A 19,793-nucleotide genomic window follows, 5' to 3' on the forward strand; every position below is an offset into this window, starting at 1 on the left:
GATCAAACAGGATAGACTCTCCGCCCACCTCTGCCCTCCGCCACCTCTCTGCCCTCCACCCACACTCACTTTTCCACTAGAAGAAGAGGCAATCGCCCCCTCTGTTTCTGAAATCCGTTAGACCCTTACATGTGAGCCATTAAGGGGTAGTGAAATTGCTGAACAATTCAAGTAACCAATCAAATAGTATACGATCATTATTGGTCGTTTCATTTTTTTTTTGTATTTTGCCCCTTTAAGAGTGCGAGTGCGAGTAGGGCGAGGAGTGAAAGGGGTCTTTCATCCTTTATAGCACGTACTAATCACCGATTTTGGTGGGAAAGTTGTACCGCATGTAGGATTTCGGCAAAAAAGTGGAGTCTCAAATTCTGTTAATTTTGTTAATATTGACATTGAACTCCCCCACCCACCTCCCACCTAGAACCCCCATTTGTTGCTTGGACGCAACTTAGTGCCACAAAGGACTAAAACCCAAAACCATTTGTTGCTTTCATGCAATAAAAAGGGTTGAAGCAGGATCGACTCACTTTAATATTATATTACGAAAACATCCGAAGCTACTCCCATTCGCAACCAGGCGGGAGTATGAGACTGTCATCCTTTAAAGCAGAAGCACCACAAACTACAGCACAGCACTTTGAATTTCACCATTGACTAAATTTTCCGGCGATCGGCACACACACGAAAGAGAGGAACCAAAGGCGGTGACCCGCACTGCACTACCGGAGCCGGGCGCGGATGGGGGTGGCCGCCCGCGCGGCGAAGGGGTGGTCGGGGGGCGAGGGGTGGTTTCGGGGGGCGAAAACTACGAGCCGAGGAGGAGCATCGTTGACGGACCACGTAACACGTTTCGTACACTGGTACTGGTCGGGAGGAATGTGAGCATTGTCAGGTTGTGGCTGCTGGTAGCGAGCGCAACCGGTTCGAGGTTCGACACCTCTGCGGGAGGGGCGGAGGGGGGTTGATCGTGGCGCGGCCAAGCGGAATGCCAAGTCGCGACTCTCGCTCGGCTAGGCCCGCGCCCGCGCCGGTCCCGCGTGTGAGCGTGAATATTCATCTCGGCTAATCTCGTTAGGTGTACTGATATTCGCGGACGGGGACGCGGCTGGGAGCGGCGCGGCGCGAGGCGGTGCCGGTGCGGTGGACGCGGCCGCGGCTGCCGGGAACGAGCCGAGGATCCGATCCGATCCAATGGTGCCTCCGCTTCATTGTTGCTCCAGATGCCTACCTGCCACATCGCCTATCGAAACCCGGTCCGAATATCCGCGGACTCCCGACAAACCCTCCGCAGACGGAACCAGGGAGATGGGAGAGGTAGGGTGCCTTGGAGAATATGGACACTGGGTTACGTGAAGCTCTTAGGATCCAAAAAATAGCGGCGACTCTACACGGAGAAAAAAACCTCGTGCGCAGGACCCGAAGTTTAGGTCATATGGATCTATGAAGTTTTCAGATTGAGCATCTGAACACTTAAGGTCTAGCTGTCGAGGTTCGGATCACACATCTGAAACATCAGTTCTTACATCTGAAGTACTTCAGATGTGAGAACCGAAGTTTTTCGGATGTGAGAACTGAAGTTCTTCGGATGTGAAAACCGAAGTACTTCATACGTAAGAACTGAAGTTTCAGATGTGTGATCCACACCTCAGCAGCTGGACCTTAAGTGTTCGAATGCTCGATCCGAAAACTTCAGAGATCAATATGACCTAAACTTCGGGTCCCACGCACGAAGTTTTTTTCTCCGTGTAGATGGGAGAAGGGATTGTTACCAACCTCTGACGTTTATCCCCTGCGGCCTGATTGATGAAATTGGTAGACAAAACTTAAGACCAAGAATACAAAAAGGATACGAAGGAATCCTATTGGTGGAGTCGGGTGGTTGCAATGGACATATGGACGTATTTCTATCAAACAGAACTACGTGTAGGTGGGAAAGATGGGGTGTGCGATACAACACAATGAAAATAAAGCGAGGGAAAGGATGCGCGTTAACGACGGCGCAGAGATACAACTATTCGTACTTGATGGACGTCTGTGCTGCATCTGAAAAATTGAAGGCGCGATGACGCGAAGCGTGACCTCTCAATGCTCTGCTATGTGCTGTCAATGAGGTGTCGCTCAGTTTCGGGAGGAAAGTTAAAAAAGAGGCCCGAATACGTCATTCCTGTCTTCGGCTGTGTTGATACTCATTCTTTCTTCTGTCTTCAGGTTCTTGTCTGATTCTTTTTTAGGATGGATTTGCAGACCCACGTCTTAAGCTTAAGCTCGTGGTGTAAACCGCAGCATTGGCTCGGTTTTTTTTGGAAATAATGGTGCTTGGATGCGTCTAGTGTCTTTAATTTTGTATGTTTTGTTTAATTTCAGAAATCAGTCGGTTACTTAAATAGTTCAATTTTGAAATTTTTACTCTGTGTGATTAATAAACTTAGAACCTGAAAATAGTGTGAACTTGTGCTGCTTTGCCGAAATCTTCTGAACCCCTCTCCACGTAGGGGATGCCCTACCAGGAAATACCACATTACGCCCCTTTAACCAGCCAAGGGTCTACGCCCTCATATGGGAACCAGTCCGACCCTGAATATGAGGTAGGTAATAGACAAACTAAAGGCAATCGACGATAGACCCTGTAGTTGATGCGGCTGTGGGAGGACCTTGCAAGAAGCGCTATGAAAGCGGTTTTTATGGATGTATATATAATGCATGTATGTATACACACGTATGCATGTATGGAAGAAGAAAATAGGAGAAAATTGCAGATTTTCCCATAAATTCGGATTTTTGGCGTGGAGCAAATTACGTGTTTGCTTCTGGAGCCGCACGGAAGAGGAAAGTGCGATATCAAAACCTTCACGATTCAGCAAAAGTGAAACGTGTGGTTTCGGACGCAACGCAAAAGAATCGGTCGCTATTCTGGAACTTATTGAATCTCTAAATTTTAAGGATATGGGTCAAAGATGAACTTCTGTTGGTCTTCAGTTAGGTCTTGTTTGACTTGGCGACTAAATTACGTTCGGAGATGAGAGTATTGTATCGCGTCATAAAGGCGCTTACTTGAAATTTCTCACAGCTTGTTCCAATAAAGATACTGTCAAAAAGGGGTCTCTTCTTTGGAGACGTGGGGATTTCTTTTCAATCTGTTTCAAGTAAAACCTTACGATGAGACAATCCTCCGATGAAAGGGCCGCGAAGCAGTCAGGGGTCTAGGTCTATTACCCCCTAGTGTAATGAACATCCAATACGCGGACGGTAATACATTTGGACGCATTTCTGCCAAACGGAACTATGTGCATTAAGACATGAGCTCTGAGACCCATAAGGATACAAGCGTAACAGGGCTCACGTCATAGTGCACATAGTTCCGTTTGGCAGAAATACGTCCATTTGTATGATGGCTCTATCAGCAACAGTCAGTTGAAGAGGACAGTAATGGCTCCGACTGCTCCGAGTACGCGACACACACGTAAAACGCCTTCAAAACTGAATGATACCACCACAACGTTGACGCTTTGAAAATTACCTACCCACTGTATTGAAGGAGTTCGAGGAGGTTCGCCGTGAGTTTCGCATTGAGGTTCGTTCTGCCGTCATAGCGAAGAGAGCCGTTTGGTCTGATTTGTATGAAAATCGAGATACAAGAAAGCCGTAAGTTCGCTAAAATTGATTATGTTTGGACTCAACAGTCGTAAGAAGCATAAATATGCCAGAGAGCCAATCAGAGCGGTATACTTGTAAAGTTAAATTGAGCCATTTCTGACCTGAAAATTTGTTTGTTATAAGTCCAAAGCGCAATCACAAAAGCATGCAGAAGATAGCACTTACAGCTGTTTTGGCTATAACACTAACCTAACATGAAAATGAAAAAATATCCTCATTGTACAACTGAAATAATTCGTCAATTTTTAATCGTCCAAACGGAGAGTCTTTCGGATGATTGGTGGCAATGTGACAAAGACTAGAGGCTTCTTTCAATAAAATTTTCTGCTCAAACGCTATTGAGCCCATTTTTCCAAAACTTCATTTTTGCATTTACGGACCGTAGAGAGCCGTAAGCTACGGCTCTCTCCACTATCATGGCAGAACTTTTAATAGAAGAAAAAAAAAGGTATTTGTCGAAGCTTGCCAAAACCTAATTTATACTTCTCTGAGCCAAAAATTTTTCAAGTAATTTTTAGTGATCTCTATCGATTATGAATCATTCAATGTTTCCGGAAAGAGTTGATACATTTTATGCAAAGCTTTGTAGAACCCGATTAATACAAATACGTCTGCAACATTGGCTCAATAATGTTTGTTTGAGAAGTATTCATCCAAAATTGAAAATTAATCGTGAGTGTTAGTCTGAAAACCGTACCTATCTAGCATTTTTAAGAGAAAAAGTTTACGGACGGGACGAAATTAAAAACACTTTTTATACAACTATTCAATCTTCATGAAGTTAAACAATTTTCATCATTCAAGTCGTATCTGATAATTAATACGTAAGTTTTTTTTTTTTTTTTTTCATACGTTTCAAAATAGAAAAGTTGATGTACCAATGTTGCTTGAATATTCGCAGAAAGTGCTAATAATTTTTAATTATTTAATTTCTTTCTGTGAAATTAATTTAATAAAAATTTAATAAAATTAATAAAATTAAATAAAAATTAATTTCTGTGTATTTGCCAAACAATTCTGTGACAGTATTTGTATCGGAACCAAAAGCCAACGGGATAAACCTACTTGCGATCTTCAAGTATTATTACTTAACCCCCACCCCCACCCCTTGTAATACTTACTTTTTTAAACGAGACGAAGCTCAAACTTTAAGAGAGGGAAAATGAGGGTCCCAACACCGTAATGATATATCGTCACCTTCTGGCCAAAGCATCACAAGCGCCATGTAACGTTTAATAATTTCCGCCGACATTTTATTTTCTTACAGAGAAATTGTTGGCTGAATCTGTTTGAAAATGTCACTGAATTTTATCGGCAGAACAAAGAAAATTCGGTGAAATTTTCGGACAGCTTCGTTGAACACTTTCTCTGAAAAATAAATAAAATAAAATAAAATAAAATGGCGGCGGAAATTTTTGAACGTTGCAAGGCGATTGTGATACTTTGACCGAAAAATGACGATATGTGGTCATTTATTTGCCGCATTTGGGGAATAAATCAAGTTTTTGTTTTGTTATCAGGAAAACCCATTGACATTTTGCTAAAATTGGAACATGATGAAAGGACAAGTGTCCTGAAAAAAAAAGCATCTTGATTAAAATACCGGTCTTGGCGCGGTGCGGTGTTGCAAACTACAGTGTTACAAATCTTCAAGGTCGTGGATTCTGTAAAATCGGCAGCATTATATAATCTTCACTCGCAAGAAGCGTCTACAATGGTAACATTGTAGTTGAAAGATAATAGCAACACGATTGAACGTAGAAAAAGGGACCCCACTCCACGGTGGAAACATTTTCGATTCAGCTATTTTCGTTGAGTTGCGTCGAAAAATAAGATTTTAGGATCTCGACCGAAAACACCATATGATGGCTTTGTATAATTTGGGAACGGCCATTCATTTTTGTGCAAATGAGAGCATAAAATGACACTATAATTCAGAAAATTCGTGTCCTGGGCATTGTAGATTAGAATTTTAAATGGACGGTTGGAACCCGGCCACATCGCTCAGTGGATCAAGTCAATAGGAGAGGTCGGACAGAATTTAGACTTCAAGAGCTCATACTTAACTCCGTTTATAAAAAATTCTGAAGTTGTAAAAGTGGTTTCATGAATCTTCTCGTAAACTTTTCTTCTGGAAGCACCCCCTTAAAGTTTAAAATGTGACGAATTAAACATCAAAATTCTCAGTTATAGTCAATAATTTCATGACCGACCTCTCTCATTGACTCGATCCGCTGTGCCTCGTATGGGAGGGAGGGGGTGCCACTTGTTACCCACCCCACAGCAGCGGCCCCCGTGAAACCGTGCGCGCAAGCATGCGCACAGGCGAGCTAGTGCGTACTTGCACTGCGTTACACGCGAGCTTCAGCGAAGGTCTCTCCCCTGCCTTCATTTCGTCAATACTCCGTGCGCTCCGAGTTCTTCAGCCTCCGGTTCAGTCCGCCTACACCTTCCCGACGCAAATTTTGGATTAACCCTTCTTCGTTTCAGGTGCGTGCAATCTCAACTTCTGTTTAATTTTTGGATCCAGTTCAATGGGGGTGCTCAAGTTGTCTCAAGTTCGAGTGGGGTTAAGTTCTTGAGATAACCGAATGCAAGGTTAAGTGGTTGGGCTAACATGTTGTTCATAACGTTGATGGGATTGTGTGCATTGGGAGGTTATCTAGGGTTGAGATCGAATTGAAATTTGAGATGCTGGTTGATTCTTTAACGGAACGGGCCACCCGATAAGGTGGGACTTAAAAAATGAAAAAATAAAAAAATAAACAAAACAAATGACACTACAAGACTTTTGAAAATTAACTTTCACGCAAGCTATGAGAGTTTAAAACTAACATCGGTTGAATGGCAAAAATACTCATGTCGTCATTTGTATAGTCTAACTTTGGTTTAATCTATGTTCAAAATACCCATTTTAAGAATATTTTCAAATTCGTGGGATTTTGAAGAGAAATTTTTGAGACGTTGTATTCTAGCTCAAAACGTGTCTAGAGACCCATTTTAATTTTGCTTAAAACTGTTTTAATTAGGAATTTTGGCGTTTAAGATTATTTTTTGGAATCATTCGAGATACAATTTGGACTTCCTACAAGAATAGATATAAAGAACCGTGCGCGGTGATCTGGTAATGGAGATGGTTATTCAACTGAAATGTACAAGTTTTAAAAATTCAATCCAGTGCAAGCTAATCTTTGATAGGTTTTTTTTACAAAATACATCTAAGGTATTCGAAATGCATGAGAACATTTTGGAAAAATAAGAATGCTCAGTTGGAGTATTACGTCTATACTGTACTTCCTTCTGAGCTATTTCGCAAATCCCTTTCCTCATTAGTGGATTAACACTCGGGAAAAAAGTCTTTTGTTTTGTTTTGAAAATTCTACATACGACCACAAAAAAATGAATATCTAATGTAAAATTATGCAACATACCTACTCATTTGTTTGCGGTGTTTCGCAACAAGGAAGTTAAAAGCTCATATGGATCAGTAAAGTTTCGTGAGCGATGCACTATAAACTATAGATAATAATGAAAAAAGGAAAGAAAGAGCGAATTTTTGGCGCAGTGACGTCTCATAATTTTGTAGTGTCATTATGATCATTAAAAACTGAGCTGTTCAATGAGTTCAAATGAATAACCAGCCCCGTTTTTCTGGTAGGGATGATATTTGCTACATACTTTACATATTATCACGGAAAAATCTTGAGACTTAGTCTGTGTTATCACTCAATCCAAAGTGAAAAAAGACAATTTTCATTTTGTGTTCTGCGGTTTTTGATGAATTATAATCAACCCGTTTAAATAATTTTTAAAGAATTTTCGCCACGTAAAATATTAGGGCTGAAAAATACTTTCGAATTCCCAAAACCCCTCTTTTTTGGTGGAACGGTGCGAACTAGATGGAAGGAGTCATGGCGTTAGTCCGGCACGTTAAGAACTTGGCATAGGTTACAACCCCATCCCCGTTTGACTATACGGAAAACGGTGAGAGTAGAGCAGCGAAGGGTGGTGCAAAGGCGGAGGGACGGGGGTGGCACGGAAAGGGGAGTGAGTCGGCCACTACTGTAGTCAAGAAAAGCGCAACCCCTTCTCCTGAAAGCTTTAATTCCTTCATTCACCGACAGAAGCTCAGCACGCTCTCAGAATGGAGAGACCGCTAGAGCCAAGAATAATAACGAGAGAACCCTTGACTTTGCAAAAATACACTTCGAAGTTCGGACTAACTTTCGTATAAATTAGGTTATTTTTACCTCAAGATCGGATTATCCACCTAGAAAATACCGTAGCGATGCTCTTGGAAAATTATTATTTTATTTATAAACACGAGGAAGTTACACCGAATAACACTGTTAAGAAGTGAGGAAAGAAATTTGGTGCCGGAGTTTATTTAGCGCTCCAAAACCCCGAGTGGAATGAATGCGAAGTGAAATAGCCCCATAAAAGCGTTTAGCACTTCACAGAGAGTTGCCAAATTTCTTCTCGGAAAAAAGTCATTTTTGAAGAAAGATATTAATATTTCTCCTTGAAATTTTCAGGAACTATACCTAGGTGAAATTGAGAACAAAATTATCGGAAAAATCGGAGGAAAAATCCTTACGAATTTTCCCGAAAATTAGTGATTTTTCGAAGGAAATTTGGCAACGTCTGAAGGTTCATACGGCGTTTTTCCTTAGCACGGCAGTGTTTACGTCGTCTTGCGAAGGTCAGGGAATCAAGCCTCAAATCGAGCCATGGAATAGAGTCTCGGGATTTTGGATTGATTATCCTTCCCTGAACAAAATTTTGTGAGGAACACAAATGGCGTTTCACCACAAGATGCCCAAAATCAACTCCCAATCTCATAAATGCTTTCGGATGAAGGTCACAGCTGCGCCTGTCTGATGGAGAGAGTGGTAGATTTTTGACTATTACAAAACTTATATTGTGCTAGAGGAGTTAGTCCCTGTTTTTATTCACAAAAAATACTAAAAAAAAGGCAAAAACTTACTGATTTTTGGCATTGAGGTAGCTAGGTCAGCTGCTTTGAAATGTAATCAATCACTTCCCCCTCCCCCAGATTCAGACTGTTTGACCTTACATCAGTAGCATGCAAGAATTTTTTACAGCGCATAGTACTTGCAACGGTTGCCTCGACCTGGTTGTGTAATAGGCCTAAGGGGGATGGGGCTCTAGCTGAAAGCGACGAGTTACCACTCGTGTGGTATTTGAAGTAGCAGTAGCAAAAAAGACAAATTTAAAAAATAAAAATAAAAAAAAATTAAAAAATTTAGAGAACCTCGTGGAGAACGCTGATGTTCGAAGTTAGACCGCAATTCTGCCGTGCTAAGGAAAAACATGACAATGAACATTCGAGAGTTGCCAAATTTCCTCCGATGAAATATGTATTTCGAAAGGAAGTTATGTACGAATTTCCTTGAAATTTTTGGATATTGTAGATTAAACTGCGAACAATATTGTCCGAAAAGTTGGAATAAGAATATTCATAACTTTTCCAATAAATTCGTATTTTATCGAAGGCAACTTGGCATTGTCTGATGGCTCATACGGCGTTCTTCCTTAGCACGGCAGAATTGACCTCAACCCACATGTTGCTCCCCGTGATTCTTTATTATCTTCCCGGGATTTTTCGACGCTGTGCCTAAAATACGACGGCGCGGCGTACAGCTTTAGATTTCCGATTAAACGTAGGTTAAATGGAGATGTTGCATGTGTGAGGAATTTGCGATTTGACTGTTGATTCCTGTGTAAAAGTTCGCGAGGAACACGATGGTGCCACTGGTTTTCTCTGAAATCAACTCCCAAGCTCAAAAAAAGCTCTCAAGTTGAGACCAAAATGGAGGGGATATCCCACGCTATCCTGAGAGTCCACCTCTGCATCAAGACAAACTCTTAATGCAAAGATAGGGAGCATACGAGGTCTGTTAGATTAGAAACCGGATTTTGGTCATAACTAGCCCACAATGCGTCCGAATTAGGTTTTCTTGAGCTTTCCTGATAGCTGGAAATATACTTAAGAACGCTACGTTCACAGATTTTGTTTATTTTGATCACTGTTTATCCTGAGTCATCTTGAATACGAGTAAGTCAGGTGCGTTTTGCGATTTTCATCATGCGATCACTGATAGCGAGCAAAGATTCAACATTAAATATTGTTTTAAACTCGGTATACCTTGTACCGATACTTTTGGTATATGCTAAGTAAAGTTTACCATGATCATTGTATGAGATTTTCCCACTGTTTTGAATGGGTTAAACGATTCAAAACTGGTCAGGAGTTCGTCAAAGATGAGGAGCATGGGAATCGACCCTCAACGGCAACTGACATTTGTCACGTGGAAGAAGTGCGGGCGAAAGTGCTCGAAAATGGTCGTTTCGAGCTTGTTGTACAGAGTAATATTTCTGAAGGCTCTGTACATACAATTTTGATAGAATATGTAGACACGCATCGAGTTTCAGGTACACTAGCCCCTTAATTGTTGTCCGTTGAACGAAAATCCAACCAAATGTCTATTTCCCTTTAGCTGCTTGAACGTTCTAACAATGATCCTACATTTTTGGATAGGATAATTTTCGGTGACAATACTTTAGTGTACGGCTACGATATGGAGACGAAACTCCAATCGTCCTTGTGGGTTGAAAAATGTAGTGCAAGACCGAAAAAAGAGAGACAAGTTCGGTCAAACATAAAAATCGCAAAACACCCTTGAGGTTGCCTTACTTCAAGCCATCCACCAACAAAGTTAATTAGGATTTTTCAAATTTGTGAACGTAGCGTTCTTAAATACATTTTCAGCTATCAGAAAAGCTCAAGAAAACGTAATTCGGACGCATTGTGGGCTAGTTATGACCAAAATCCGGTTTCTAATCTAACAGACCTCGTATACATTGACAGGGCTGCCACTTCATTTGGGGACTCTAAAACTGAAAACACGGCATCACTGCTAATGTATTTGCTCCCTATTTTTGCATGGAGAGTTCGTTTTGATGTAGAGGTGAACTCTCAGAATAGCGTGGGATATCCTCTCCACTTTGGCCTCAACTTGAGAGCTTTTTTTGAGCTTGGGAGTTGATTTCAGAGAAAACCAGTGGCACCATCATGTTTCTCGCGAACTTTTACATAAGAATCAACAATCAAATCGCAAATTCCTCACACATGCAACATCTCCATTGTGGAGATTTTGAAGCTTGACTTTGAACTTTCCGAAAAAGGGAAAAGGGGTTTTCGGGCAAGGTCATGGGGGGCTGCGTGCGAGGGGAAGGGGGTTCCGCTGACGTCAAGGGGCGGTTTTCAGCGAAGACAAGGAATCGGCGGGAGGGGGGGAATCACGGGAGATATGAATGACTCTCGGCGTATATCCCGGTTGCCAAGAAGCCCTGAAAATTCATCGGCGACATTTCCACTCTTTGAAGAATCACCGAATTGATGACCGAGGTGCGAAACCTTCTATCTCAGTTTTCGACATTGCAGACTTCCTGTTGTACTTTATTTTTTCTTTGTAAAACCAGTCAGAGTATTTTCGTGAAAATTTCCTCGATTTTCGTTTCTATCGACAAAATATTACGTTTAGATTCCTAGCTTAAAAGACTTGTTTAACTTAAAAGAATAAAATGGGAGCAGAAACTTTGAAATATCGCGAGCGTGATACGTTGTTTTGCATTTTGGCCATCAATACGTGACTTATTCACATTATACTTTTGTTTTTACAGAAGCGGGAGTTTAATAAATTAAAGCATCGAAGTACATACAATATCTTACTAAAGAATTACGTTCAATAATTTTCGTCAGGGAAGTTGTGTTCCACGTAAAATTTCGATTAGGGCGCATGTATCAGAATGCTTGCATTCGCGCCTTGTCTAGCGGTCCGTTCGAATTCTTAATTATGTATAAATTATGCAAATTAGGTGCGCCTTTTACATTTTTTGACATTTAGCAAATAATAATTAAGTATAAAAACTTGTATAACTTCCCAAGAAGTAAATTGTCATCTTCCGATTCTGTGAGTCGTATATTTTACTTTAATATTTGAAGATTAGACATGGATTTTAGTTTGTAACTTGTCTGGGGCTCCAACAGGTTCCATAATCTTTAAAACGTGAAAATAATATGAAAACATTCTGAGCGCAGAATGGTGCATAAGAATTGAGCACCGAAGTACCTACATAGAAATTCTCTATTTGTCCCGACACCTGGAGGAATTCCTCTGCACTTATCTTTAAATCCATCTCGAAATGTATTAATAGATAAAAATGTTAAAATAATTACCTTTAAAAGTTAAAATAAATAAACTTTTAGATTTCAAATAAAATCATGTTTAAAATACCTACTTATTAAATAAATTGATCCAATCAAGAATTGTTTTATTAATTAATGTAACTTACATTTTAAATTAAAAAAATTAATGGTTTCCTAAATTTATCATTTTAGTAAAAAACAGTATTAAAATAATGGCTGATAGAAATATATTCAAAAGTAAATAAATTATTTGTAGTATGAGTTTCTTAACTAAAAATTAAATTAACTATTAATTAAAATAATAGGTATAATCGTTTCCTCTATTAAAGTTAGATAAAGTAAACTCAGAAACTATACCTAAAATAAAATTGATAATTTTTTGCACAATCTGGAATCAATGATTATTACCAGTCCGATCCGGTATTTTCGCGCCGCGCCAGAGCAATGCCGGAATCCCTGCACAAGGTGAAGGTTCGCCGCGCGCAGCGGGATTTTGTCCCTCCGTATTCGTCGATCCCTTTCGGCCACTCTCCAAAACTGGGCTTTTCAATATCCATTTCCGGGTTTAGTTTATCTGTTTCCGGGTCGTTCACCCCGTAGTTTTTCTACATCAAGCTGCCCGCAGTGCCCCCATCGGTTCTTGATAACTCTACAGGACTGTCTCCTCTATCACCCTCGCGTAGTTTCTAATTGTTTAATTGTTTCGTTTAATCTTTGGCGAGTTGTTCGCTTGGTCAATATTAGCTCTACGCAACGAGCAAGTGTTGGATTTTTCGTGCGGGAAACCCAAAGGCAATAATTCTTTGAGGTAAGCATCTAATCGTGCTATATTTATAATTCTGAAACGCCATAACATTGCCGGCCTCCGGAGCGACCATACCACGATTCGCTTATTTTAATTTATTGTAATAATTTGGTGGACCTTGCCTTTACTCTATATGATACTTTAGAGACAGCTACCTTTCTTTCTTAACATCGGAAATGATAACTTTAAAGAATAGGGAGGGATCGATCAATTAAACACAACAAAATTTTCCCTCTGACAGGGCGTTATGTTTTCGATCTCCTTGTAGCTTCCACATTATCATTAAATATCCCTTTTTTCAATTCTATGATCCTTTCCTCATCGTTTCTTCTAGAATTTGTATAATTATGGTGACCGCAAGACCAAACAAGAGCACACGCTATAACTGTGAAGTGGCAATAAGAATGCTAAAAAGATATCGTATGCTCTTTCGTTTCAAGGGGGTCGAATAGTTCTAGTACGAGAACTTCACTGAGAATTTTGATTATTCCTTTATCACAAAAAAAGAAATCCAAATATAATAACGATTATTATTGTTTCAATTTTTTTCATTTTTGTTTTTGTTTTACAATTACGCCCAAATTCAATAAAAGCATGAAAAAAAGGAAACTGGTGGGGGAAGGGGTAATATGCACCAAAAAAGAGAAGTCACGGTGGTCTCCATTGGAAAGTTAAGCAAACTCTCCGTAATTCTGCAACACTGGAAAAAGGTCTGTTACTATAATCTGAGTTTGAGCAATTCAATTGGACGAATTTAGGCTAAAAAGAACTATACATATAAGCGCAGGGTTTGCGTGCACCAGGCTCGGACTGGCCATAAGGCCAATCTGCCATTGGCAGATACGCCCCCTTTGCGCGCCGAAAACGAGCCCCTCTTGCAGATAGCAAAATAATAAGAAGAAAAAAAATTACGATCGAGATTATGTGAGAAAAATTTCTTAAATGAACGAAAGAAAAGAGAGTTAGATAGGAGTAAAGAAAGGTACTTTAACGCATGATAGTAGTGAACAGAGGTCGAAAAACTACTTTCTGGAGCGTAAACAATTTACTGTGAAATTTTCACCTTCTTCTTGACATACAGGCGCTCTATCATCCCCCTCCTTCATTCGCTATGTGTAACTCCCTTAGAAGCGATGGTCGGTTCGATTTTTAGACATACGCATCCTATATAGACCTCTTAAGAGACCTTTAAACATATTTCCTCCTTTTCAAATGACTATTGATTTGGACATACCATAGCATAGCTCGGGCAAACTTAACCTTAATTTATCTCGAAATTCAAAAATAAGAGACATCTAAAATGTAAAAGCGATACAACTATTCGCGCAAGATGGATGTCCACATTGCATATGAAAAATGTAAGACGCGATGCCGTGAGTCGTGAACTCGCAATGCTCTGCTCTAGTTTGAAGCAACATTGTAAGAAGACAAACGCAAACAAACACAATATGGAAATAAAGCGAGGGAAAGGATGCGCGTTAACGACGGCGCAGAGATACAACTATTCGTACTTGATGGACGTCCGTGCTGCATCTGAAAAATTGAAGGCGCGATGACGCGAACCGTGAGCTCTCAATGCTCTATGCTTTATGCTGTCATAGAAGCGTCGCTCTGATTCGGGAGAAAAGTTAAAAAAAGGCCTGAAGACATCTCTCCTACCTTCGGCTGTATTACTCACGTAGTGCTTAAAGCACCATTACGAATAAGACAAACGGAAACAAACACAATATGGAAAAAGAGGGAAGGAAAGGATGCGTGTTTACGACGGCGCAGAGATACAACTATTCGTACTTGATGGACGTCCAAGCTGCATCTGAAAAATTGAAGGCGCGATGACGCGAATCGTGAGCTCTCAATGCCGTGCTTTACGTTAAATTTTGCAATTTTTACTCCGTGCGATCAATAAACTTTGAAAAAATAGCGTAAACTTGTGCTGATTTGCCAAAATTTTCTGAACCCCTCTCCACGTAGGGAATGCCCAACCAGAAAATATTACATTACGCCTCTTTAACCAGCCAAGGGTCTACGCCCTCCCCTCAGATGCGAGCCAGTCCGACCCTGGCGTGCACCTTAGTTCCTTTCAGCATAAATGCGTCCAATTGATAGAATTATTTGAGGTGCGGAGATTGGGGAGAAGGAATGGTGTATTAGCAGCTTCCTTGGTCAGTCAACCACTTAATTTAAGGCCAGAGTATAGTGCCACCATCAAAGTATTTGGGCAGTAGCCTCCTTTACCAGCTGCCAAATATCTGTAAAATCAAAAGATTCTAGACACATTTTTGATACACTCATACACATTCTCATTCACTCATTTTTTCTAGACTCACATATTTTCCGTCGCTCATTAATGAAATTCTTCCTGCGACGTTTTTCTTTACGCAGTCTCGCAAATTATAATTTAGTGATAGGAGAACATAGAGAGCTGGAAGACCCGCAAAAATACCCTCCCATGTATCGAAAAAGGATTTTTTTGAGAGAGGACAAAAAAGACTTGACATACTTTGGGGCGGATTAATAATTTTACCTAACATGTGCAAATTCGAGATCAAATGATATTTACAATTGTTTGATGTGTCATTTTTCCTCAGTTTGATAAAAGAAAGTCATATAATACTAAGAGAGAAACCGTAAAGTATAGGGGAAAAAATGAAATTGTATAAACATTTAATGAACGTATTTTTTTTTCATTTGTTCGGCAGGTCTAAAAGATGCATTCACGCTTTAAAGCTAACTGTATTGGAGACATTACATTTCACTATACCCCACACATTATTATTTTGAAACATAAAAAATCAGTTTTACCTAAGCTAAATCAAATGATACTGAACATCGCGTTGGAAAATTGTACTCAACAGTAAAAATTATGCAAAAATGACGTTATTTAAATAAAAAAATAAGTAGAATTTTCCCCCCGGATTGCACAATTTGATCGGAATTTCTCAGTTTTGGATGGTGCATGGACAGAAAAAAACCTCTCAATTTGGCAACGTTGATTGTTGATAAGGGATTCAAACTGGCTAGATCGAGGGCTTTCTTCCTTAGATCCTGATCCTGCGTCGCTTGTCTCAATTCGGCGAACGCGGGAGATTAAATTGAAAGCTCACGCTTTGTTGCGTCGAGGGATTTGAATATTTGATGCTCATGGACCTCAAAACAGGAAGTTAGTTCGACCAACTCGTTAGTCGGGTCATCATAACAGTAAAATGACCCGCAGGGACACGATTTTATTCTATATAGACAATTGTTGCTTTGTGTGTCTATATTATTGGCATACCACGATAGCTTTTATACCTAGAGAATGTTGGATGAATGTCAGAATAGGAGCTTTCACAACCAGGAGCTTAAAATGTCATTATCATCAATAACAAGAGCCGAAGGGACCACTTGCACTGACCAAAAATAGTTCTGTTCAAGGAGCTCCTGCACTTTCATTGTTACAGCTTCAGAAGCTTCCATCATGAGGACAGAGTACTCTGTGCTCACGACCGAGTCTGTTTTCACGACAGAAAAGTTCTGTAAGTACGAGGAAAGTGCATGAGCCCTGTGAGCGGAAGGTTCTGTCAGCAACACCGACTATTTTTTGGTTGTGGGCCTCCTTCGTCTTGTGATTTTATATTTAGTTCGTACCTTCTAGAGGCTGATTACTTCATGAAACTTTCGGCTTCATCAATCCAATATGAGATATCCCAACTTAAAACAAAAAACAATAAATTAACAGTGTTTGTATAAGAATATTGAGTTTTTATCTGATAACTGTTTTATTTATGACTCAAGTCATTTTTTTTTTTTTTTTTTTTTTTTTTTTGAACGATCCTTTGGGCTGCGTTTCATTTATCACTTCTATAAAGAGTCATTTGGACGTATTTCTATCAAACGGAACTATGTGCATTGTGACGTGAGCCCCGTAATGCATATATTCTTATGGGTATCAGGGTTCATGTCTTAAGCACATAGTTCCGTTTGATAGAAATACGTCCATTTGATCATCTCGATAGTTGAAGTCGAAAAATGCGTAACTGCACTGGAAAAAAAAAGTTTCTTGGATCCAGATTCTGGACTCTTAAAAAATTTGACAAGAAAAAATACTCTTAATTCAAGACGGTATTTTTGCTTGAATCGAGAGCCAAGCCTCTTAATTCAATCGCATTTCCTTTTGGTCCAAACAAAACTCCGATTGAATCAAGAGTAGTTTTTCTTGTTTAATTTTTTATAAGTCTGAATTTAGGATCCGAGAGCCTTTTTATCAAGTGTATCGCAACTTTCATGAAAAATATCCGACCGCTTTTTGATATTTTAAAATGGAAATCAACCTAGATATCGCCCTGAAACTTTCTGTGCTAATTTTTGAGTGATCAAAGAAATTTTATGAACCGTTCCTAGAAAAACTACGGGTTAGTTTTCTTTCAAAAAAGGTAAAAGTTAAAACACGAGCCTAAATTTGTAAAGCCGTGATCCGAGGTGTGCGCACTTTTAACTTTAACAATCGAGACTCAATTTTAAATCTTGAACGTCGACCGTGATCACGAACTGAGCCTCGAATGTTCTTTGTGAAATCGTGTCTACATTGCGATGAGGATGTTCCTTCATTTAGTGGCGAGGCGTGAATCATTGAAATCTCAACATTTGAAGCTGTGGTAACGAATCGATTATTAAGGTGTTCGAACACGCTGTCTATCGATCTTTTTCCATATGTTTAAATGACAGATCAATCGATATATTGCGAAATACTCCACATCAGTACTGCGTTCATTCAAGTCTACTCTCTTTCATCGCGGCGTATCATGATGTCACTCCATTGAATCCCAAATGTAAAACGTGTGACAGAATTTCAGGAAAAAAAATTACGTTCTGAAAGTCAGTCTTCCATCGCATCGCATCACATCGGTGCGAAGCTCGGCAAAAACGTGTTTATTGATCAAGAAACATCTTCGCGCCTTCACTATCTTGCATATGCAATACAAACAACTATCAAGGACGAATAGTTGCATCGAGGCGCCTGCCGCGATGTCCATCGCAGTGAAGCGTGCGCTCCAAGGGATATGTTTTATTTCCATTTTTTGTTGAGAAAAGTAAAATATGATTGAGTGATTTTAACATCACTAACTAGTAAATAGAGGAAAAATTACATATATTGCCAGTAATGCAAGCGGTTTTTGTTGAAGTTTTTGGTGACGATAATTTTTCTTGTAAAAGTAAAGGGTCTTCCTGCTGCTCCTTCTTCTTCTTTACCTCCGATTTTCACGAGCCGATTTTTACTACATTATTTTTTTATTGTCTCCGGTTATATGGAGCCGTTCACTCCTTTCACTCAAAAGAAAGGATTATAATCATTTTTCATTATAAATAATTCTTTCGGGGTTTTCCGTTATTTTCTGAAAAATTGTGGGCAGGGTGTTTACTAAAACAGGCTGCTCAAAAATCAGTACCTTTACGGTGCTTTTTCAGTACATTCCCACGAAATTCAGTACCTCCGCAACAGAAAGATTCAGTACTTTTTCAGTACCTCCAACTATGAAGGAAATTCAAAAAATTCCAATTTTGCTCAAATTGAGACGAAAATTACAAAACTAGGGGAGCGAGAAAGTAAAAATTAGAAAAGTTCCGGACCTTCTTGCGGAATTTCTGCACTTTTTCAGTACTTCCGGACCGCTCTTAAAAAAGCAGTACTATTTCTGGACTTACAGACACCCTGGTGGGAGGCAGGCCAATCTTGCGTAATTCAACACGGGGTGATAAGTTGGCTTGAGGGTGAAGGATGGGTCTTCTGCACTGTTATTACTTCGAATACCTTATTTCTAAGATAAGAACACAATATACACATATGCACATTATGTTAATATGCACACGTGTAATGTTAAATTTTCTGATAAAAATAATTGATCAAATGTTTGGCTTTTTTGTCTGTTACAGGCTTATTGATTCATCTCCACGCCTCGTGAAAAGGAATATCTCGGTCATTTTTTTGGAAAAACGGAAACAAGAAGCAAACATTTCTTATTTGAGCAAAGGGCTTTTATTCGTAGAAGCTATTGGATCTCCACTCTAAGCTCTTTCTCCTGTTCCTAGCTCTTTGGATTGAAATATAAATCTCGATCGTGATAAAGAATAAGCCACTAAAATAATCGTTTGTCTCTGAATTTGAATGAATCTGATTTAAAGTTGGGTTAAGCGGCAAATTGGGTATAAGCGATGGATATTGCAATATTGAAATTCAAGTACAAATGGACACGCGAACATGAAACGCTCCTCAGTCAGCAATGGGACGAACTGAGGGACTAAAATATGTGCTTTGCACTATTTTAAAATTACTCTGAAGATATTTTAAGATTTGAAGCTCCTCGCGCAGTTTTAATTCAAACCTCCCCCGAGAACCGGAGGGAACTGATTTTGTGGCTTTGTTCGTTGAAACGTAGCAGGTTATTGATGAAAACTTTAACCAAAATTATTGTAACTTTTTACGGATACTACAAACTTTTTCGGAATAATCTGAACTGTGGCTTCCTCGAATTCGGGCAGACCTTTGAATTATCCGAGACCAACATCTATAAACGCATAAAACAGAAAATAGGATCCAAGAAAAATTGCCCGTTTTACTCGGCAGTTTCTTGATCAATGCGCCAGATAAGTTGGACAAAGGTATAAAGTTCATAGTTCATAAAATATATTTATGAAAGAACTTATTCAACCAGTTATAGTGGAAATACTGTGAATTCATCTTCTGATTAGAAATTCATATCTTCTATAATTTATATCAAATTTATAGGAAAATTTTCGCAGAACAAAATTGTTCTCGTTCGTTGAAATCGATCGACATTTTACTCACCTTAAAATTTCTTTTGCTGAGGAAAAACGCACTGTGGAAACGTTCTCCTTCGGTGAGTTGCAAGTTAAATAAATTGAGCGGAAAAAACAAATAGATACTCATTATGTTTTCACGCGATTGAACCTAGTATCAATTTCAAATTTCGATTTTGAACGCATCGGAGAATTGTATCTAATAGTAATGTTCCTGAACTGCCATCTCTCGCTCCCGATCATTTGACGCAATTTGACATCCCTCCACAGATTTTGAATTGCATTTCTCGCTAGAAAGGTATTTAA

General features: G+C 39.5%; 1 protein-coding gene across 3 annotated transcripts in view; it reads right to left on the reverse strand.

Moving 5' to 3' along the window:
- Best2 (bestrophin 2) overlaps positions 1-19,793 on the reverse strand; it is a 131,829-nt gene that overhangs the window by 107,442 nt on the left and 4,594 nt on the right. Inside the window, exon 1 of one of the 3 annotated variants that reach the window (XM_019055136.2) lies at positions 528-979. The exons of 1 other annotated variant lie outside the window; for it this stretch is intronic. In XM_019055136.2, coding sequence (XP_018910681.1) covers positions 528-598 — 71 coding nt within the window. In that variant the 5' untranslated portion in view covers positions 599-979. Of the gene's footprint in view, positions 1-527; positions 980-19,793 lie in introns of those variants that run through there. One more of the 3 variants, XM_019055135.2, reaches the window with a different exon arrangement.

The sequence above is a fragment of the Bemisia tabaci genome, chromosome 2 (assembly GCF_918797505.1).
Source record: "Bemisia tabaci chromosome 2, PGI_BMITA_v3".
NCBI lineage: Eukaryota > Metazoa > Arthropoda > Insecta > Hemiptera > Aleyrodidae > Bemisia > Bemisia tabaci.